This window comes from Ochotona curzoniae, unplaced genomic scaffold, assembly GCF_017591425.1.
Source record: "Ochotona curzoniae isolate NIBS_2020 unplaced genomic scaffold, NIBS_Ocur_1.0 scaffold_1852, whole genome shotgun sequence".
Lineage (NCBI taxonomy): Eukaryota > Metazoa > Chordata > Mammalia > Lagomorpha > Ochotonidae > Ochotona > Ochotona curzoniae.
In genome coordinates this window covers 48742042-48764333 of record NW_024467087.1, presented here as the reverse complement: position 1 = coordinate 48764333, position 22292 = coordinate 48742042, and the positions used below count along the sequence as shown (strand labels likewise).

The following is a 22292-nucleotide window of genomic DNA, read 5'->3' as shown; positions in this document are numbered from 1 at the left end:
GTGATTATTCACTTGCCTTCAATTCCTCTTGGTTTGTTTCTGGCTTAAAGGATTTTTTTCTCTATTTTTATTCTACTTTTCCCTAACCCTGAAACTCTATCGTAACCCTTTAAGATTGTAATCTTTAATCCCACTCGTTTTCTATTCTAGTCTCTTGTACAATCTTGCTTCCTGTAAACCCATTGCAACTTTGCACCCTGCTAAAACCCAAGACTTGTCTGAAGTCACACTAAAAATTAATGCTAGAGTGAAGGATGGAAACCTAATAAACACAAGAGCATTCTTCCCATCCTCCCGCTATGTAATTATCCTCCAAAACCCTTGAACATGGACACGAAATTTTCAAAACTGCACTGCTTCACTTGAAAAATTCATCATGCAGATGTTAAAAGAATAATATACAAAGTTTTTAAAAGTTTATGTAAATTGACTGTCAATAATATGGATGGGTAAGAAGGTTCATTAGCTGTTTTCAAAAAAAATAGAATTCACACGTCCATGCATTACAATACTCCAATGCACTATGTGATCTAATGCAAAAGCACTTTAAGTGCAAAAATAATGTTTAGTTATAAATGACAAGAACACATTCAAACCTCCTTAACATGAGGATTATGAAGTGCTTTCAAACTTAAACATTTTAAACGAATTATTGACTTTTGGATACTACCTGTTTATACAATAAATAAAATTATAAAAATTTGATTTTTTGGGTCCAGATGCTACATTTCATCAATTATTGTTCTACATTAAGATGGGCAAAATTGGTACTTACCTTTGATACCAAATCAACATTAAATCTCCTGCCTTCTTTAATAATTTGTGAATAAGTAATCCTATTTGTTTTCAGTTGCTCTTTTGCGTCTGCTGCTGTGGGCACATTTGTGTTTGCTTCTTCTTCTGAGCTTCTGTCATCACAGTGGTTTTCCTTCCCTCCTGTCCCTTCAGCATCATTTACTTCCGGGGTGCTCTTGGGATCACTGCTTGGAGTTTGTTCTGCAGGCATTTCACAGCTCGCACTGCTTAATGACTCATCTTCTGTGGCAAGGCAGGCAGACTCTGCAGCTCCTGGGGACTTCACAGATGTCACAGATGCGGGATTTTTCTGCAGTGCACCAGCTTCTTCAACTTCGTCATGTAAATCCTGACTAATAACAAATTACAATAATCAGCATCATGCTTTTACTAACTCTGCCCTGATACATTTCCTCTGTGTTGCTTCTCCTTTGCAATTTTTCTCTACTCTATATATCTTATAAAATTCAAACATATGTTTTGGCGTATGTGATCCAGACACTACAATTTATTTAAGGTTTCAATGCAACATGAAACATAATTAAGACTTGGGGAAAAAACAAAACACAAAGAGCTCAGCTTTTAAAAAGTCTTATCACATGTACACTTTTGATCATTTAAGGCAGTCATAGGAATCACATTTAGAGCATAGACCACACAATTAACACATCCTATGACCAGTCAGCTCTGTGAATATACACAAGTTATTTATATTCTTTGAGCCCTAAATTACTGATTTTAGTCATAGTATCACCTCCTTCATAAAGCTGGTTTGAAAATTAGAGGTGGTATTGAATGCAAACACAGTGCCGAGGACATAATAATTATTCATCAAAGAGCACAGCTACTGAGAAATTCTTGACTAGGGCATGTAATAGAGGAACATACAGTGACATGGGGGAAATCTGCATAAAAATTTTTAAATGGTTTTAATGAGTAATCCAACAAAATCTGAATTCTTTCCTGTAATATATCGTTTCAGTTTTAATCTCTATTACTCTTCTTTATGGCTCGTTCCTAAAGATATTATTAGAATTAGCATTCTTGTCTATGACCATACCAGCCTGACCACGCCTGATCTCAGAAGCTAAGCAGGGTTGGGCCTGGTTAGTACTTGGATGGGAGAATTTGCATTCTCAGTTCATCATTCCCTTATCTGCTCTATAAATTTCCCCATGATATATTTTTAAAGATTTATTTTATTTTTATTGGAAAGTCAGATATGCAGAGAGGAGGAGAAACAGAGAGGAAGATATTCTGTCCAATGATTAACTCCCTAAGTGCTTGCAATGGCTGGAGCTGAGCTGATCCCACGCCAGGAGCCTGCAGTCTCTTCCAGGTCTCCCACATGGGTGCAGCTTCCCAAGGCCATTCTCGACTGCTTTTCACAAGCAGGGAGCTGGATGGGAAGTGGGGCCACTGGGATTAGAATCAGCGCCCACAAGGGATCCCAGTGCTTATGAGGCGAGGGCTTTAGCTGCTAGGCTACCGCGTAATCCACTATTTTCATTGGGTTTCGCTGTTGCTCAATAACTGGGTCTGATTGTATGTGATAGATTCTGGCAAGCAAACATCTGCTAACACTCCAAGAACTAACAGTAGCCCTTCCTTAAGGCAAATCTAAAACCCTCCTCATAAAATTTTATCTTCCTATCTCTAAACAAAACCATCTTCTTTATTTATTAACTCTGAGCTCATATTCGCCAACATTCCACATGCTACCTCCAACTCTGATTGCCATGTTTTGGCCCAGACAATTTATTTCTTCTGGATTATCCTGTCCACTGCAAATAAAATCACAACTTCCCATTCCCAAACAGAATCACATACTTTAGCAATCTATATTTCTATCCTAAGTTTAAATTTTACCACAAAGACAACTTTCTTGACCCAATCATACTCAATAACTCTGTTGCTCCATGGCCTCATAACATACATATGTAGCTTTCCTTGAATTTTTTTAAAAATTAATTCTTTTTTCCTAATGTATACTTTAGTTCTAGAACTACACTTTAATTCTTTGAAGGAAGACCATAATACCTTCCTTGTGAGTTTTCACATCGATGGTACTGTTACACATACATGCTATCTAATAAATGCTTCAACAATGATTCGTGAATGCAACAGATGTTCTTTAAATATTAAATGAACTTATTTGTAAAATCAAAATGCTAGGCAAGGAAAACATGATCTTTTGCAAATTCAGAAGAGAATGTATAGTGAAAAGATCTCATTAAAATTTGTACAATAAATGCAACAAGAAATGCTGAAAAAAATCAAATGTTAGAGAAGTAAAATTAGGATTTATTGTTACAATACAGAGATTTCAATGAAAGAACTAATACCATTGTTACCATCAATATTTTATGAGACATTAGGCTATTCTCTTAATTTCTTGGATTCTCCACATACGAATTGGAGATCAGGCATCTCACATCTCTGAGTTTGATTCTTGATTCCAGGGCCTGACTCAAGCTTCCTGACAATGTAGACCATGAGAGGCAGAAATGATGGCTCAGGCATTCTTCCTACCTCCATGGCAGAACTGGACTGAGTTTCCAATCAACAATGCGGCCCAGTGCAACCCACAGCACAGCCCACACTACTGTAACCTTCTGTTGTCTCCCCTGCCATTCCTCTCCCTCTGAGTCTGCCTCTTAAATATATAATCTTTCACTGGCCTTATGTTTCTTGAGACTGATAAGGGAGATAATATATGTAAAAAGACATAAAACCAGGGCAAATACAATCAAATACATTAATCTAATAGCTACTTGAAGATATTCCAAAATTGTTCAACAGATGAAGAGACAATAATGCAAGTTCTTTGACCACCTAAACACACAATGGCACCACGACCATTAACATTAAAAATGAAGTGCGACAATATGAAATTAGTTTCTCTCTTTATATATAATTGTCCATGCTCTGTATTCACGTTTGTTATTTTGAAAGGCAATAAAATTCAAGTGTGTTCCATAAGGGATCTAATGTGACATCATCATCAAAAAACTCCATGCCTGAAAACTAAACTAAGAAATGACATGATAATGACACTTTACAGGGAAGACAGAAAATGGCAACTTTTGTTGCTACAGACCATGCTAGGCCTGGCTAGGCTGCAGCACCTACTGGTGGATACTGGGTTCCTATGCCCCAGGGATGAGGGTCGGGCAGGGCCCGGGTCACCAATCCCTGGTCCATGACCTACCTGCATATTGGGTGCCAGATTCGTGAGCCCCAAAGGTTGAGGGCCCAGCAGGGCCTGGGTCACCTGGCCCAGGTCCTTGGCCCACGAGCAGGGGGGGTGTTGGGTCCATGACCCAGTGGGGCAAGGAGATGGGCAAGAACCAGGTCACCTAGACACGTCCTTCCACCCATCTGTACAGTCAGGGCTGGGTCCAAGAGCCCAGGCAGTGGAGGGTCCTGCAGGGCCTGGTTTGCCTGGCCCGGGTCCTTGGTCTACCACATGGTGGATTCCAGGTCTGTCATCCCTGGATGCAGGGGGTGCAGTGGGAACCAGGTCACCTAGTCTGGTCCTTGGTCCATCTGTGAAACCTGGTCCTCCTCAGTGGAAAAGATAGAGTAATGGACACCTGGCCCAGATCCACATGGAGGATATGGTAGTCCATTGAGGCCTGCAGAGGACATCTGTACCTTCCCAGAGGAAGGCAGGCAGAACAAATTGGACAAGTAACTCAGCCAAACAATAACAGCATCTATCTGGGAAAATAGACCCTAAGGTCGACTATGTCAGCCAATGGACACTGAAAGTGTTCCGCTAATACAACAAACTATGGAAATCAGTAAGGAAGGCCCAACGTGATAGACTAGTGACTAGTCCTAGTTTTGAATGTGCTGGGAGCCCATATGGGCGTAGGTTCTAATCCCGGTGGCCCTGCTTCCCATCCAGCTCCCTGCTTGTGGCCTAGGAAAGCAGTCAAGGTTGCTCAAAAGCCTTGGGACCCTGCACCCACGTGGGAGACCCAGAAGAGTTCCTGGCTCCTGGTATTGGATCAGCTCAGGTCTGGCCATTGCGGTCACTTGGGGAGTGAATCACTGGATAGAATATCTTCGTCTCTGTTTCCCCTCCTCTCTGTATATCTGACTTTGCAATAAGAGAAGAGAAGAGAAGAGAAGAGAAGAGAAGAGAAGAGAAGAGAAGAGAAGAGAAGAGAAGAGAAGAGAAGAGAAGAGTGCAGAACTGATGTCTAACACAGAACTAAAAAATCCTCCCTGGTGACCCCAGCCTACATATCTGTCTGCTTTTCTAAATCACTTTTAGTTAGGTATTGTGTCATCTGCATCCTTAAACTTACGGACAATTATGCAGCTTCCTTTAAATTTTAAAACTCCATGTGATTTTACATTTATTTTTAATTGTTATTTCCTATTATTATTCCATTACTACTATTGCTCAAGAAGTGCATATTGCTTGAATAATTAAACTTTAGATTTCTAAATAAATAGAACTCCAAGTGCCTATTACAACACAAATCTTAATCTGCTGTTAATTCACTTTCATCCAGCTTTATCATTATACCAGGAAAAGGGGAAGCAATCCTCAATACGCAAACAGGACAGAAATAATTTTCATTTACAAAGATGATATATCTCATTAAAGCATCTGACACTATGCAGTTACTAAGCAACTTCTACCTAAGAATCACTTGAATTTGTGTAACTTAAGCATGAATTTGTAGCTTTCCATGATCTGTTACAAATTTAAAATTGGAATGAGAGCTTTTATTTCTTAATGTGAAATAACACATGTATTCTATGGCATGTAAACTATAATCGCGAGCACTAATGGATACTAAGTTCATCCAATATCTTTGTAATTCTGTGAGATTTTGCACCACAAAACCTATGAGATATTACACTACATAATATGAAGTAAGTTTACACACAGATACTCACTTTTACAATGAAAGTATTTTATTCACTGGGTAACGTGGTATCATGAATGTGCATACAGAGTTCCCAGCTTACTGAAATATAACATAAAACACTGGCAATAGCACAGACTTTTGAGTTTGATAAATGCAGGTTTAAATATGACTCTCCTATCACTAGCTGTCCCAAGGTTCAGCTTATTTACCAGTAAGATATATCCATAACTTATGCATATGGCTGTTGTACAGAATGAAATTAAATGTAATAAACTACATAATGTACCAGGTAACAGCAACAGCCTTGAAGATGATATCCAATAAACGCTAGTCCTTTTTTTTCACTTGCTTCCATAAGTCAATAATGTCATCATAGACATGAAAAAATTCATTTCACTGTAAAATAGTGCCTATGCTGCAAAACCATTTCTAGGTTCAAAGTAAAAATTATCCAACAAGGTTAAACAGTACATAGGATAACCAAGCTTTGATAATACAATCTAGATCATCACAAATTGACTTAAAAATTATAAAAAAAATTGAAAAATTTACATTTAGTAGTTAACCTATTTGTTTACTAACTCAAAGTACTAAATTTAACATTCAAATGATCACTAAAACCTATCCACTGAAACTTCTAAATACTTGTTGAAAATGAGTAAGCTCAACAGCAATAAGGAAAAACTTTCCTTAAGTTTACAGAATGCGATACTCTTGACAAATACTCAGAAGTACATCCTAAGTGATGGGTTTACACTGATTCATTTGCACTCAGTCCTACTGGCAAACAAAATCAAAAGCCAAGAGGCTATTGATATAGCTAGAATATCAGTTATAAGAGAAGGAATTTGGTACCACATCTCTTTTTGGACTGCCTAATCCAGCTTCCTGCTAATACACTTTCTGGGAGATAGCAGATGATAGGCCAAGTTTTTGGTTCCATGCTCACTACACAGGAGAACAGGATGAAAATCATGGCTCCTGGATTAAGCACCAAACTATGCTGTTGCAAGCATTTGATGAGTGACTCAATCTCTCGATCTCTCTCCTTTTCAAATAATATGAAAATCAAGCAAGTTATCTTAAAATGCATTATTGAACATTTACATGCATAATATACTTGACCAGTTGAGATATAATATACTTGATTAGTTAATTCTTGTATTCTACAACTATCTATTCATCTATAATTTAAATTTACAAGGATACTTCAAACAATATTTCACATATGAAAGGCAACAACTTCAACATAAATCTGCAGGCTGAATAACCCTTACCTGAAACTGCTACCAGAATGTAGATTTTTTTTTTTTTTTTTTTTTTTTTAAGATTTTGGAAGGCTTGCATATACATAATGTGGCATTTCAGGAAAGCACCCAAGTCAAAACATAAAATGCACTTACCTATCAGATTATTCTTTATACGCATAGTCTGAACTACGTTTTAGGCCATACTTTTTAATGCACCAACATTTTGACTTTGATCTGTCACATTAGACAGGTGTGGATTTTGTCACTGGCTAGCACCATGCCAACACTCAAAAAATTCCAGATTTTGAAGCATTTCAGACTTGAGGTTTGGAATGCTCTAACGGCCAGTGTGTTAATTTTAATTGCATATGCCATGAGAGTAATGTGTAAGAACAATATTTAGTAACTGAGTGCTAAATAGCTGTCCAGCATTAATATATAACCACAAGATCCTCATGAAGTAAAATAACTTTATAAAAAGCAAGGACAAAGAAAACACAATTAACCTGTGATATGTGGATATAACACCCATCTGATTCATAAATAATAAAAACTCAGTAGAAAAAGACATAACTCCTCTATGCATTTTCTAGTTAAATATTTACAAACAAAACCAAAATTAAAAAGGCAACCTCAGTTACAACTGCTTCAAAGAAATCAACTAGTCACACAATTAACAAAATGCATACAAAATCAGTATGCTAAAATTAATAAAATCCATTGAAAAAAATCAGATAATCTTTTAAAAATGTAGAAATATGCCACATTCAAAGATTGGGAAAATACATATAATTATGATGTCAAGTCTTCCCAAAATGATTACATAAATCCTATTAAAACCCAAGCAATTTTTTATCAGCTTAGACAAGTTTATCAAATCATTTATATGGAACCACAAACTCTAGACTAGCCAGAACAATCTTGACGAAAATAAATAAATTGGGAGAAATCATATTATCTGAGTTAAGGCCAGTTAATATAGCTGCAATACTGAAAACAGTGTGGTACTGGCAGAGGTCATTTGGGGAGTGAATCATCAGACGGAATATCTTCCTCTCTGTCTCTCCTCCTCTCTGTATATCTGACTTTCCAATAAAAATAAATAAATCTTTAAAAGAAAAAAGGAAGCCTTTGTTTCCTTTTTCATTTCTTCATCGACACATTGGTAATTCAGTAGCATGTTACTTAACTCCATGGTGCTGTAAATCTTGTGTTTTATCTTTATTTCTATTGATTGTTTCATGGCTTCTCATTTAAGGGAATGTATAGTAACTGAGTCATGGAGACTATCAAATCCAGTTGTGAAGATAAATGCAGTATGCATCCCTACTTCCAAATCAAAGTAGTTTCCCAATGAAACCGTTAGGTATATATTAACAACAAAATGCTGGACTGTCAGCCATTGTCTGTACCAGCAACATCAGAACGCACATAAACATCAGAATGATGGGCTTATGACTGCTTATGAAGTACTATGCTATTGTAATAATATGGGAGAAATGAGTTGGGGGAGGGAATCCAGGAAGGGGGTAGAGGAAATCCCAGAGTCTTTGGAATTGTACCATAAAATTTAAAATAAAGTGGAAGAGAGAGGGAAAAAAGGAAGAAAAAAAAACATTAACTATTTTTAGGGAAATGTATTTCATTTCTAAAAATGATATTTTGGGACTAAAGTATTTATCTGTGTAGAGAAAAAACAACTTTTACATACTTCAATAGGAAATACTAAGTATTTTTAATACGTAAAATTGCTCCAATAAATACTAAGACATGAAAAAAGAAGTTATCTAGGTGTCAAATAAGCAAATCAAAATATTCAAAATCAACCATGACACAACTGCAAATTAAACCTACAATGAGGTATTACTACGTCCCTACAAGATAAAAAAACACCAGACGCAGGTAAGTACATGGAATAACTACATTATTATACACACATTTTTGATGAAAACCTAAATTAATACAGCAACTCTAAAAGCACGTTAGCAGTTTAAAGCTACACAAATGATTATCATATTCATCCCAGGGAAATAAATACTTGTATCCCACAGAAATGTTCACACAGAATTTTGTACATGAAATTGCATAGCAAATTTATATTCATTAAAACTGAACACAGCCCAGATGTTTTTCCATAAGCGATTGATTAAACAAGCCATGGTAGCTCCTACTGTGAAATAGTATTCAACTACAAAACTTGAACAAATTAATGATCCATGCAATCATCTAAACGTATCTCCAGAGAATTTTGCTGAATGAAAACATTAATAAACACTTTCAAAATGACAACATTATATATCTGAAGAACAGATTAAAAGTTACAAGGCATTAGGGATGATGAAGGGATGCAGAGAAAATGAGGTATGGTTGCAAGAAGGTAACAGGAGGAATGCTGTGCCGATAAAGTGCTGTGCAACCTGACTGCAGTAGTGGACAGATGACACTCCTTGTGACAAAATTATACAGAACTACACATACATATACACAAACACTACGATCAAAAAGTGTAATATTATCATCAATGTAAAAAAGCAAAGAGAAAGCCAGGAACCTGTAACAAGTTTTTCATTATTTTCAAAATGACATTCACAAAGAACTTACAGTATACCCCAAAACATCAAACATCTACTATATAGTAAAATGTTTTCTAGTAAACTGAAATTTATTTTTTTAAATAATTTTTCACTCTAACCATTTTTTTTAAGATATTTTTTAACTGGAAGGTCAGATTCACGCAGAGAAAGAGAAACAGAAAGATCTTTCCATCCACTGATTCAGTCCCTAAGAGGCCACAACAGCCGGAGCTGAGCCAATGCAAAGCCAGGAGCCTCTTCCAGGTCTCCCACGCAGGTGCAGGGTCCCAAGGCTTTGGGCCATCCTCGACTGCTTTCCCAGGCCACAAGCAGGAAGGTAGATGGGAAGTGGGGCACCCAGGGTTAGAACCGGCACCCATATGGGAGGCTGGGACACGCAAGGTGAAGACTTTAGCTACCAGGCTATTGCAAAGGCCCATTCTAACCACTTTTACAAGTAGTTTCGCAAAATGTACTACAAACCCCTGCACTATTTCAAATGAAGGCTAGAAAACATTATTCAGGTTTTGCCTTAAAATCCTGGGATTTGTAATTGTGACCATCAATTTTGATACTCTGCTATAACGTAAGTGTTGGCCTTAAGGGATGTGCTGGTATGAAAAGCCACTTACCTCTATACTAAATGTCCTAAAGTCCATTCTCAGTTTATCGATGCTCATTTCCCCTCTTCTGTCAGTCGACCAACTAGCATGTAAAGTAACTGCAAGTTGGATCCCAGGAAGACTTTTGGGATCACCTAGTACCAACCTTTCGTGCATCACTAACGGTAAAGCTAGGGCCCAAAGTGGAAACATTTATGTCTTAGTATCACATAACAAGCCGAACAGTAAAGGCAGAAGTAGAACCTTTGTTTCTGCACAATTCTGTGTCCCCGCTTCCAACACATAACACTTTTCTTTTGCTGCTTCAAAGCACTATGACAGAAATCTCAGAAAATCAGGTTGCCAAGGAATATAAAAATAAAAACAAAGCTTCTGATTTAATTCAGTCAGTGCTGGGTAAAAACTTATATTCAAACTTATATTCCAAGTTTGGGGCCAATTCCAAGCTTGGGGCCTAATTCCAAGTTTGAGACTAAAAGACTAAGGATGCCACAGTCTGGCTGGGGCCAAGAAAAGATACTGTTATTTTTGTTTACCCGTTTTGTTAGCAATCATGGGCAAGTGGACGTTCTGAACATTTGCCTTCCATCTTGCTGGATATTCTCCAGGCTCTTCATGGTTACTCTGACATTAACAGCAAACTTGTGCATATGAATGGAGACATACAGAACATTATCCATATTCACATCCTGTTCCACACTTCAATTGGCAATAAAAACTTAGTCTTATTTTGTTGTCTTAAAACAAAACTTTTACCACCAACTTACAACCTTTTTTGAGCTTTTCCCAACCACCAACCTATTACTTTATTTGAACTATTCCCATTTATTTACTTTGGATTTGAAAGGCAGGCAGGTTCACTCCTAAAATGTATAAAACAGCAAGTACTGGGCCACATCAAACCCCAGAATTCAATCAGGGTCTCACACATGTGTGACAAGAACAAAAGTATATAAACCTTCATCTGATACTTCCCGACAGTGGATGCGAAGAACCAGGAGCAGAACTAGGTACCCTGATACGGGATACAGCCATCCCAAGCAGCATCCTAACTGCTGTGCCAAGTATCTACCCAAAAATCTTTTTCTTTAAGTTCCAAAAACAAAATAAGGAGAGCAGAAACTGAAAATCAGATGGATGATTTTATCCTCCCTAAAAATCTCAGTTCAGTCATTCGAAATCATTCATCTCAACTGTCATTAAAGACAGAGAAATCAAAGGAGCTGAAGTATTAAAGGGTATTTCTCAAATGACTACAACATAACTCTCACTATACTATATTGAGATAATACTCATGACAACACACAAATAAAAATCAAACAAGAAACTTAGCAAGTATTTGTTTCTGATATCTTTAAAGTGTATAACTTCTAAGTGGAAATCACTTTCTGTTATAAATCTTTCTCCAGCAGCTCTGATCAAAATGAGCCACACCTTTTCATTTGAGATGGCACCGAATTATTACGTAAACAACACATAATACTAATATGTAAACATTCCTGACATTTCAAAAGCTGGACTTTTGCAGAAACTCAACACCCTGTTAACCACATGTGAATGCAAATGTGAGTTACAGGAAAGAAATGAACACTGGTAACAAAATGAAGCATTAATTTCCCAGACTCCTCAACAGCTCAGATGATGCTCACCACTGTATCACAAGAAGCATACGCAAGATGACAGAAGATGCCCTGAAGAATCTCTAGCACACTGGATTTTGAAGTTTTAATTACCATCACAATGCCTAAGACTTCTGGACTCTGTAATTTCAGGAATGATTGTACTTTACCACCAATTATTATCTTGGAACCTATCAACAAAAAGAGCTGTAAAAATAAACTATTCAAATTATTCCAAGGCATTGAATTTCTCAAACACTTAAAAATACTCTGTCTTCCAAATGTTTTATCCAAGCTTTCAAAAATATGTACCACTCTTTTTTAAATTCAAGACGAAAACCTACATTTTGCTACACTGAATGTTATCTAAGAAGGCTGGTATGGTTTGAAAAATACTGGAATATAACTTCATAACTCTGGAGCTTAAACATAGATTTTACTACCCTCTAGCTAATTTATCAAGTCACATGACCCTTGGCAAATGATTTTATCTTGTGTTCCACTGAGGATTCTGTTAAAATCGAACATGCAGCTACTACTATTAAGCAACCCTAATACAGGACTGTTGTACAGCTCAATACGAAGAACACATTTAAAAGACTTGTAAGACATTATTACTATTACCTAAACCCAGAACACCGAAACTCTCCAATAAAAAGAGGCAATGTCAGCACAGCAATCTGAGTCACACAACCAGTCCCACGCAAATTCTTGCTGAAGGCTACTTCTGAAGAAGTATAAAACAGTAGCTTATCTTAAATAAATATTTTCATACCTAGCATAACAAAATACTTCCACATGTTGAATGGTTTTGTCCTTCTGGCTAAGAGCAATGGCCTCTTCATTTTCAAGGACATGTTCTTGCCATGGTGAACTTTCATTTGTAATGTCATTGTTTTCCTAAAAACACAAAGGAGAAGACTTAATTGAGCATTCTGAATCAATAATTTTCTAAGCAAATCTGTATCTTATCTAAACGCAAGTTTTCTTTTTTCATCCCATCATTACTCAAAGAATTACACTTCAGAGTGACTGAAAAGTCTAAGATAGCGTACCAACTTCAAAAGATGATGAAAGCAATCTGAAAAACGAATGCTTTCAAAATTTACTGGCTTCATTTTTTTTTTTTAAACATCCTCCCCTTTTTTTTTTTTTAAAGATTTATTTTTATTATTTTTTCATTGGAAAGGCGGATATACAGAGAGGAGAGACAGAGAGGAAAATTTTCCATCTGATGATTCACTCCCCAAGTGAGCGCAACGGGCCGATACTTTGCCGATCCAAAGCCAGGAGCCTCTTCCGGGTCTCCCACGCGGGTGCAGGGTCCCAAGGCTTTGGGCCGTCCTCGACTGCTTTCCCGGGCCACAGGCAGGGAGCTGGAAGGGAAGCGGGGCTGCCGGGATTAGAACCGGTGCCCATATGGGATCCCGGGCATGCAAGTCAGGACCTTTAACCACTTGCGCCATCGCGCCGGGCCCACTGGCTTCATTTTAAACATTTCTATCAGGATATGTGGCATTCTGATAATACTCATTTGGATGTGTGTGTGTGTGTGTGTGTGTGTGTGTGTGTGTGTGTGTACGCGCGTGCGCGCCTTTATTATTTGAACGACACAGAGAAAAAGCCACTGAATCTCCCATCTGCTGTTTCGTTTTCCAAATGCTAACAATGGTATTTAGCGAAGCTGGAATCTAAGAACTCAATCCTGGTCTCCCAAATAGGAGGCTGAGGTCCAGCCACTGCAGTGATCACTGTTATTTCCCCAGCATGTGTAATAGCAGAAAGCTGGCATCCAGAGTAGACCTGGAACCCAAAACAAGCACCCCAATTATGGAATGCAGGCATCCCAACTGGTATCTTAACCATTAAGCCAAATAGATGTGTAATTTATTTAAATTAGTTACAGAGGCACAGGAGAGAGAAGCATGTGTGCAAAAACACAGTCTCATCACTGATTCACCCTACTAACACTCAGATGCCTGCTTGAAGTCAAAGGTGGGAATAAGCTAGAAGCTGGGGACTCAACCCAGGTCTCTCCTGTGCACTGCTAGAACCCAATTTCTGAAGTCATCACCACTGTTTCCAGACTTGGCAAACATTTGTAATGAACCAGCTATTAAAAACTTCTCCGCCTCTCCCTCATTCATTCTCAGTATGACTCTATTAAATAAATAAATAACATGCAGGATTTACAATTTTAAACTGAAGAAAGATTTTGGTAGACAATTTTGCATTAACAGATAAACTATTTGATAATATTGTACATCAAAACATAAGCAGAAGAGTTGAAGCACAAGATCTTTGAATGTGAAGACATGGAGTTCCCAGTCTGAGAACTGTGGACCAAGGAAGGAATGAAGGGAGACAATGACACAGTGACAGAGTCAAGATCCTTGAGTAAAACAAATACTAAAGCTAGCTTTCAAAAATCATTTTACTTGAAGAAAATTCAACCATAATCAAAAATTTTTTTTAACAATCCTCTTCATCACCAAAACTATTCCATTCAGAAAAAAGTTTCTTCTTTCTTTCCTTTTTTTTTTTTTTAATAACTGTTCTGACAATTTTAGGCTAGAAATACTAAACATACCTAAAGACAAGTTTGCTCTCACAAACACAACTCAAAGGTAAGGTTCAAAAAAGGATCTCCTAACTAAACTTAAGTACATGAATGTCTATTTATATTTATTCTCACCTTAATACACAGGTTCAATTAATACAAAATACAACTTTAAAATACTAAACACTTCGCCACTCTCATTTCATGTAAAAAGCATTTTCACAGTGTTCTCAACATCAATTGTGTTTGTTATCATGAAAGCTACCTTTTTGAGTCACACACAACATTATACCACTCAATACAATGACAATGCTTAACTTTGCTATACTTACTTAACTGAACACAACTTTCTGCAAAATACCATACTACTTTTCTATCATTTGAAACTCTTTGGAGAGATAGCACTTTCAGAATCAAATTGTAATGCTCAACAATAATTTTATTTCCAGAAACATGACCCATTTATAGCAAATTTTCTTTTAAAACAGTAACTTAGTATACTATAACACAATCAGCTCCTTCTATGATATTGTAAATAAAAGCTTCTTACAATGATGTGCAAAAGCTGTAATAATGAGATCCTACCCTTAGAAAAAATTGAATGTATATCAAATCTATTTGGTTTTTTTCTATTGCTTCTGTCACATGACCACATGCAAAGCCACTACTGAGTGAAATCATTTTATCTGATATATCTTCCCAAAATGCTGATTTCTGGGTTTTTAATTTTTAAGATCAGCTCATTGATTTGAAAGGCACATATAAAGAATGAAAGAAACAGAGGGAGAGCTGTAAGCGAGAACAAAGGGAGGAAAGAAGATCTTGCACCTGCTAGCTCACTCTCCAAATGAACACATTGCTAGGGTGCCTGGTCCGGGGCAGACTGGGCCAACAAGAAGCCAGTAGCCATGTAGGTGATAGGGGCCCTAGCACTTGGGTCATCTTCTACTGCTTTCCAAGGTGCAATTGCAGGAAGATCAAAAGTTGAGCAGCAGGGACTCAAACAAGTGCCTATATAGGGTATCAGTGTTACAGATAGTAGCTTAACCCACTTCATTCCAACATTGGCACCTTTTCTATGGAGTTTTTATTAAAAAAAAAAAAAACTAACAATACACGAGATCTTGAAAGGACATGAATCTTTTTTTCTAAACAATGATTTTGAGAGAAAACGTTGCCTTATATGTGGGCAGATAGAATAACTAGAAACTGGTATCAAGAATATATAAGTTCCTCTTCACCTAACACGTCCCTGTATACTTACATAATTTTAAAAGTGAAATCTATATTATCAATGCATCAGAAAAATATTAATTGCAAAGAATATGTATATTGCTTGTTACTCAAATAGGAGCTATTGTTGTAGAGCAGTGGGTTAAGCCACAGCTTACAATGTGATCATCCCATACTAAAGTGAAGGCTTCAGTACTGGTTACTCTGCTTCTGATCTAACTTCCTGCTAATGTGCAGAGAATGATGGCTCAAGTACATAGGCACTGCTATCTCTGTGAGACACACAAATGGAGTTCCTTACTTCTGTCTTTTGCCTGGTCTAGATCTGGCTGTCACAGCCATCTGACAAGCGAAGCAACAGATAACTGATATCTCTCCATGCCTGTCTGTCTGTCTCTCCCTCTATCTCTCTCGCGCTCTCCTCTTTCTCCTCTCTCACTCTCTACATCCGTTGATCTGCCTGGAAAAAAATGAAAAGGAAAAAAAAACTCTTAAAACATAACTAAATAAAAATAAGGTAACAATTCTGTATTACAGATAGATCTTAAGAACTTTTTCAATGTAAAGTTTCCATGTGACACAAAATACAACTTAGCAAATGAAAAGTAAGAACCTTACCTGATTTTCCTTTATCCAGGACAACAGTCCTGAAAAGCTGAAACTGGCCCAGTTTCCTCCATAGTAGCTTCTTCTGTAACAATAAATAAAGCATATAAAAATCAAGACACTGATGATCATCAAGAAGCCATCACTGACACATCAATCCATCGCCTTTCCTAATACTGATGCCTCAAAACACCAAAAGCACAAATACTTGGGATGTTGATATATGAGGAAATGGCAGTATGAAAAGCAGGCATCAAACTCCAAAGGAAATTTTTCATTGCAGAAAGAGTTGAAGAAAATGCTGCCTCTGGTATCCTTACTTTCTTCCACTGATCATATGAATATCATGACAGTGGCACTTCACAGGTAACATGAATGTGCATGACTGTTAGATTAACAAAAATAGCTCAGAAAGAACTCTTGATATCTCACGAAAAAACTTCTCAGTTTTCAGAAGGCGTTTAGATCTGCACCACCCAACTCATCTTGCACAATGACACAGATGGCTAACCTAAATCAGTGGATCAAAAGAATGGCCTATGTTATTGCTCATCTTGAAGACCAAAACTAAAATAGATCACAGGACAAAGTTATTGACAGCAAATGGAAATAGGAAAACAGGAATATGATTCCTGCTGACAACTGGAAGAATTACTATCCTTCATTCTACAGATCTGTCAAGTTCATCCTGTTTTGGAGAACCAAGAAATCTCCCAACTAGAATTGGGGAACTGGTATTTGGTACAGTACTTAAAAAGCCACCTAGCACATTCACATTCCACTTCACAGTTCCGGGGTTGGAAGCCTAGCTCCTCTGGGATTTCAGCTTCCCACTTTTGTGCACCTGGAGGCATCAGGTACTTGAGTACTTGAGTCCCTGCCACCCATATTAAGAGATTGGACTGAGTGCCCAGCTGCTGGATTACACCTGGAACGGTCCCAGCAATTGTGAGCATTTGTTGAATCAGTGGCAGGAAGATTTCCAACCACCACCTCGCACCTCAAATTGCCACTTTCCTTCTCTCCCTTTCAAATAAACATCTTAAAAAAAAAAAGAAAGATGAAAAGATGTATTCATCTCTACTTGAACGATTTAGACACAGAAGGAGAGGCAAAAAGAAAGATCTTCCATCCACTGGTTCACTCCCCAAGTGGTCACACAGACCAGAACTGAGCCAATCTGAAGCCAGAAGCCTCCTCTGGGTCTCCAGCATAGCTGCAGGGTCCCAAGGCTTTGAGCCATGTCCTACTGTTTCCCAGAAAAAAAGCAGGGAGCCTGATGGGAAGTGGAGCAGCCAAGACATGAACCGCCCCCCACATGGGACTCTGGCACAGACAAGGTGAATACTCTAGCCACTAGATCACTGCATGGCCCTAAACAAACAAACAAAAAAAAATCTTTAAAAGATTATGAGACCATCAAAGATTGCTGAAATCTTGGCCACACCTTCAAAGTGGATGGCACAAGAATTGCCCAGCCTTTTGGTAGCTGGTTACCAAAGGGGAACGTCTTATCTGTATGTTCCTGAGGAACATTAAAAATCCTAAGAATTGGGCCCGGCGCGGTGGCACAAGTGGTTAAGGTCCTCGCCTTGCACGCCCGGGATCCCATATGGGCGCCAGTTCTATTCCCGGCAGCCCCACTTCCCATCCAGCTCCCTGCCTGTGGCCTGGGAAAGTAGTCAAGGATGGCCCAAAGCTTTGGGACCCTGCACCCGCGTGGGAGACCCGGAAGAGGCTCCTGGCTTCAGATCGGCATAGCATCGGCCGTTGAGCTCACTTGGGGAGTGAATCATCGGACGGAAGATCTTCCTCTCTGTCTCTCCTCTCTGTATATCCGCCTTTCCAATGAAAAAATAATATAAATCTCTAAAAAAAAAAAATCCTAAGAATTAAGAAAAGCCAAGCTTTTCTGGTAATAGACTACACTGCAGTTAAGCAGAGATTTGTGGCAAGTGGAACCCAATAGTTCTGCAACACTGTGGGGAAAATTCTGGCAAAACAATCCACATTTATTGATTTTGTCCAACGAGCCCCACCACACAGAGGTGATTTCAATCCATTCTGGTTCAAGATGGGAGGGATTTCTGGTTTTCTTCCACTTTTTTTTTTTCACTTCTGTATTTTCTTCTAATGAAAGACAAATTCATCAAGCCTCTTTTAAAAATTAAAACAAAACAGGACCAGAGCAGTGGCCTAATGGCTAAGGCCCTCACCTTACATGCGCCGGGATCCCATATGGGCGCTGGTTCTAATCCAGGCGGCCCTGCTTTCCATCCAGCTCCCTGCTTGTGGCCTGGGAATGCAGTCGAGAACGGGCCAAAGCCTTGGGACCCTTCACCCATGTGGGAGACTTGGAAAAAGCTCCTGGCTCCTTGGTTCGGATTGGATCAGCTCTGACCATTGCAGTCACTGGGGGAGTGAATCATTGGATGGAAGATTTTCCTCTCTGTCTCTCCTCCTCTCTTTATATCTGATTTTGCAATAAATAAATAAATCTTAAAAAAATCTTAAAACAAAACTGGCCAAGTGTGGTAGCCTAGCGGCTAAAGTCCTGGCACCTACCAGGACCCCATATGAGTACCGGTTCTCATCCTGAGCACCCCACTTCCCATCCAGCTCCCTGCTTGTGGCCTGGGAAAGCAGTCGAGGACGGCCCAAAGCCTTGGGACCCTGCACCCCCATTGGAGACTTGGAAGAAGCTCCTGACTCCTGGCTTCTGATAGGCTTAGCTCTGATCATTGCAACCACTGGGGAAGTGAATCATTGGATGGAAGATCTTCCTTTCTGTCTCTCCTCCTTTCTGAATATATCTGCCTTTCCAATAAAAAGAAAAAAAAAACTAAACATTTAAAAATTGAAAACAATCAATATTACATCCAAAACGACCATTCCAAAATGTGTTAAAATTCCAATTTCTTTTTTCTCACTGTCGAAAACAACTTGAAGAATAGTCAGCTATTTAATTTTTTAATTATTATTTAAGATGCAGAGAGACAGCAACAGAGTCAGAGAAGGAAATACAGATAAAGAATAAACCCCCATTTGCTGCTTCATTCCTGGGAGTCTGAACCCAGGAGCTGGGAACAAAATTTGAGTCTGTCACATGGTTAGCAGGGGCCAAACTGCTTGAGCCATCATTTGCTACCTTCCGGGTTTTGAGGCACGAGCAAAAAACTAGAATCGGGAGATGTTAGGCCGTTTTGGTTGTTTCATTTTGTTTTGTTTCTTCGCAAAAGCCTTCACTACTTTTTTCTGTACAGAAAAAGTTACATCAATGTAGGTCTAGTAAAACAGGTACTCAATATCTAAAGTCACGAAGCAAGTGGCTATTAAAATGAGCAGTAAAAATAAGCATAATAAGAACCAGTGCCCATCCACGGGAACAGTTAAATAGTGCCAGACACTGGTACAGGTAGCCAGACTGCTCATACATTTGAGTGGGAGTATGAAATTATAAAATTGTACAAAATAGCTAGTACTTTCTTATAAAACAAAACATATACCTACTCAATAATCCAGTAAATCTACTGAACAATTACATATGAGAAAAGCATATATTCCTAAAGACTTCTACAAATCTTTTCATAGCAGTTTTATTTATTAAAATCCTTGAAGTGATACAACCCAAATATCCATCAAAGGAAGAATTAGTAAACAAACTGGGATATTCACTTTTCACCAATGAAAAGAAATATTTACCAATGAAAAGTAACATTTACCAATGAAAAGGAATAAACTATTGCTATTTTAAGATAAATGAATCTCAAAAAATCATGCTAAGCAGTCTTACCTAAACAAGAGTATCTACTGTACAATTCCATCTATGTCAAGTTCTAGAACAAACTAAATTAACCTATGTTGAAAAAAATCACAAGAATGCCCACCTCTGAGATTTTGAGTGGGAGCAGAATTTGACCATAAAGGAATATGAAAGAACTTGTGCAGCAGTAACACTATACCTTGATAAGGCTCTTAATTACACAAATGTATGCATATAAAGTTATAGTACATTTATGATCTATACATGTCTAAATTTTATCTGAAAAAATAATTTAAAAACTACTAAACTCCAATTAATGATACCTATGTTAAGGTGTTTAAGATAAAGCTTACTAGACGTGTACAACCTTAAAAAAAAGTTAAGATAACTATAGTAGATGAATAAAAGAATGAATACATGGATAGTTATGTGATAAACCAAATACACACACACACACACACACACACACACACACACACAAAACTACAGAATCAAAGTAATGGATACAGAGGTGTTCATAGTACAGTTCTTTTTTCCATCACTTTTTACATGTGAAAATTTTCATAATAAAATGTTAGAAAAACAAATGCAACCTAACCAGAGTTTTCAAACACTGACCATGAAATGTCAATTTCTAAGTTATTTTCTACAATTACCAAAGCCTAAGAAAATTCTAAGAAGTACCATCTTGAAGTTTGCATCATTAAGTGACTTAAGGTCATTATGTGGTCAGAATCTATTTTTCTCCCTTATACTTGGTCATATGGTTTTTGACAGAGCTAATTGGTCTTCGTATTTTTCCACGCAGCTCTCATTTTCAACTTTTCCTGTTGATGTGCCATTAACATCAGCATCTGGTGATCTTATCCAATTATGTACGTAAAAGGTGAAACGTGGTTTTCATTACTGTGGTCTTTCTCACAAAAGAGGGTAACATAATGATTAGAAAACTGACTATTAAAAACAGTACAAACTATATACATATTATACCCCCTGGAAAACATGCCAAGTAATACATGATAATCCAAAATTTAGAAATAAAAGAAAAAACAGAAATTAACTAATTTGACTTTGATATTTGTATTACAGTTTATAATATCCCTTAAAGACTTAGTTATCAAAATAAAGAAAAATCAATATGACAATTTAATATGCTCTTTGCAGAAATACTGTAAGAGAAATAATAAAAATCAGTCTACATAATATTTTTTCAATTTTACCTCTAAAGGTATAACTTTACAATTCAGACATTCAAATCCAATTTGTGCATTATTTCTACTGTCTTTAAAACAGATTCTGTAAGAAATAATAAAGCTAGGTTACCAGTTTTGCTTTTAAACACCACAGAGATAAGATTTATTTTAAGGACAATGTGAGAACTTCCTTAGAAAAAAATAAGAAAAGGGTTGGGTACATGATTCTGCCAATTTTATGTCACAACTGCCACTGTACATCCAGGAAAAGACAAAGTACTTTATGGCAGAGGACGAAGTTATCTCTATCACCAAGATCTCTATTTCATATGATTTAAAAAAAAAAAAAAAGACTTCCTTAAAATCAGAGTCTCTCTGTGGAACTGCAACAGGGGTTATTCACAACATTTAAACAACAAACATAAAATTATCTAAAGCCCTCTCTTGTTTCAGGATTGAAACATGAGCTAAAATTTCAACTGAAATGGTAAAGATCTGAAATAGAGCACTTTTATTTTCAAAGACAGGAAAACTCAATTACAATGCTGAAGTACTAACTCTCCATTGTGTAAAAATACCGTAAGACTGTTGAAAACATAGTGTTAATATTTCTGATGTTTCACATAGCTTACCCAGAATACTATTTAAGTTTTTCCAGACATAATAAGGAAATGAGTTACATAATTGAGTCCATTAGTGGTGAAACACAAAAATAATATTGAAGCAGTAATTCAAGCTCTTTCTCATTCTTTTGATAGTATTTAACATTAAAATAGCATCACTTTGCTTAATGTCGCCAAAAAGGAAATACACATATCATATGTAAACGCAAGGAAAGCTTAACTGTATGAGATGGGTGAAAATTAAACTTTTAATTAGAGCCTGTTAATTAAATCCTAACCAATTTATTTCCCATTGTACATCATAATAACAATGCAGTGCTGAATATTCAGCAGCAGGCAGAGCTACACGATGTTAAACAGCATGTTGTATTGTGAAATGGCTTCCATAAGCCAACTCCTAGAACACTGACAAAAGATGGAGCAGTTGACATTCAGAGAAAATCATCTGGGGATCCTTTTAATTATTAAAAAACCTGGGAGCTGAAAATGTTTTCAGGCAGGTAACTGATGGGGCAGAAGCCTGCTCAGTAGAAAAGTAGTAGAAGTAGTAGAGTTCAAATTC

The 22292-nt window shown here is 37.4% G+C and overlaps 1 protein-coding gene across 2 annotated transcripts in view; it reads right to left on the bottom strand.

The window, feature by feature from the left end:
- Positions 1-22292, bottom strand: part of CHM (CHM Rab escort protein) — a 172132-nt gene that overhangs the window by 98359 nt on the left and 51481 nt on the right. The window contains exons 3-5 of one of the 2 annotated variants that reach the window (XM_041000005.1): positions 16164-16236; positions 12528-12652; positions 776-1148 (exon numbers count right to left, since the gene is read on the bottom strand). In XM_041000005.1, coding sequence (XP_040855939.1) covers positions 776-1148; positions 12528-12652; positions 16164-16236 — 571 coding nt within the window. The remainder of the gene's footprint in view (positions 1-775; positions 1149-12527; positions 12653-16163; positions 16237-22292) is intronic. The other variant, XM_041000006.1, reaches the window with a different exon arrangement.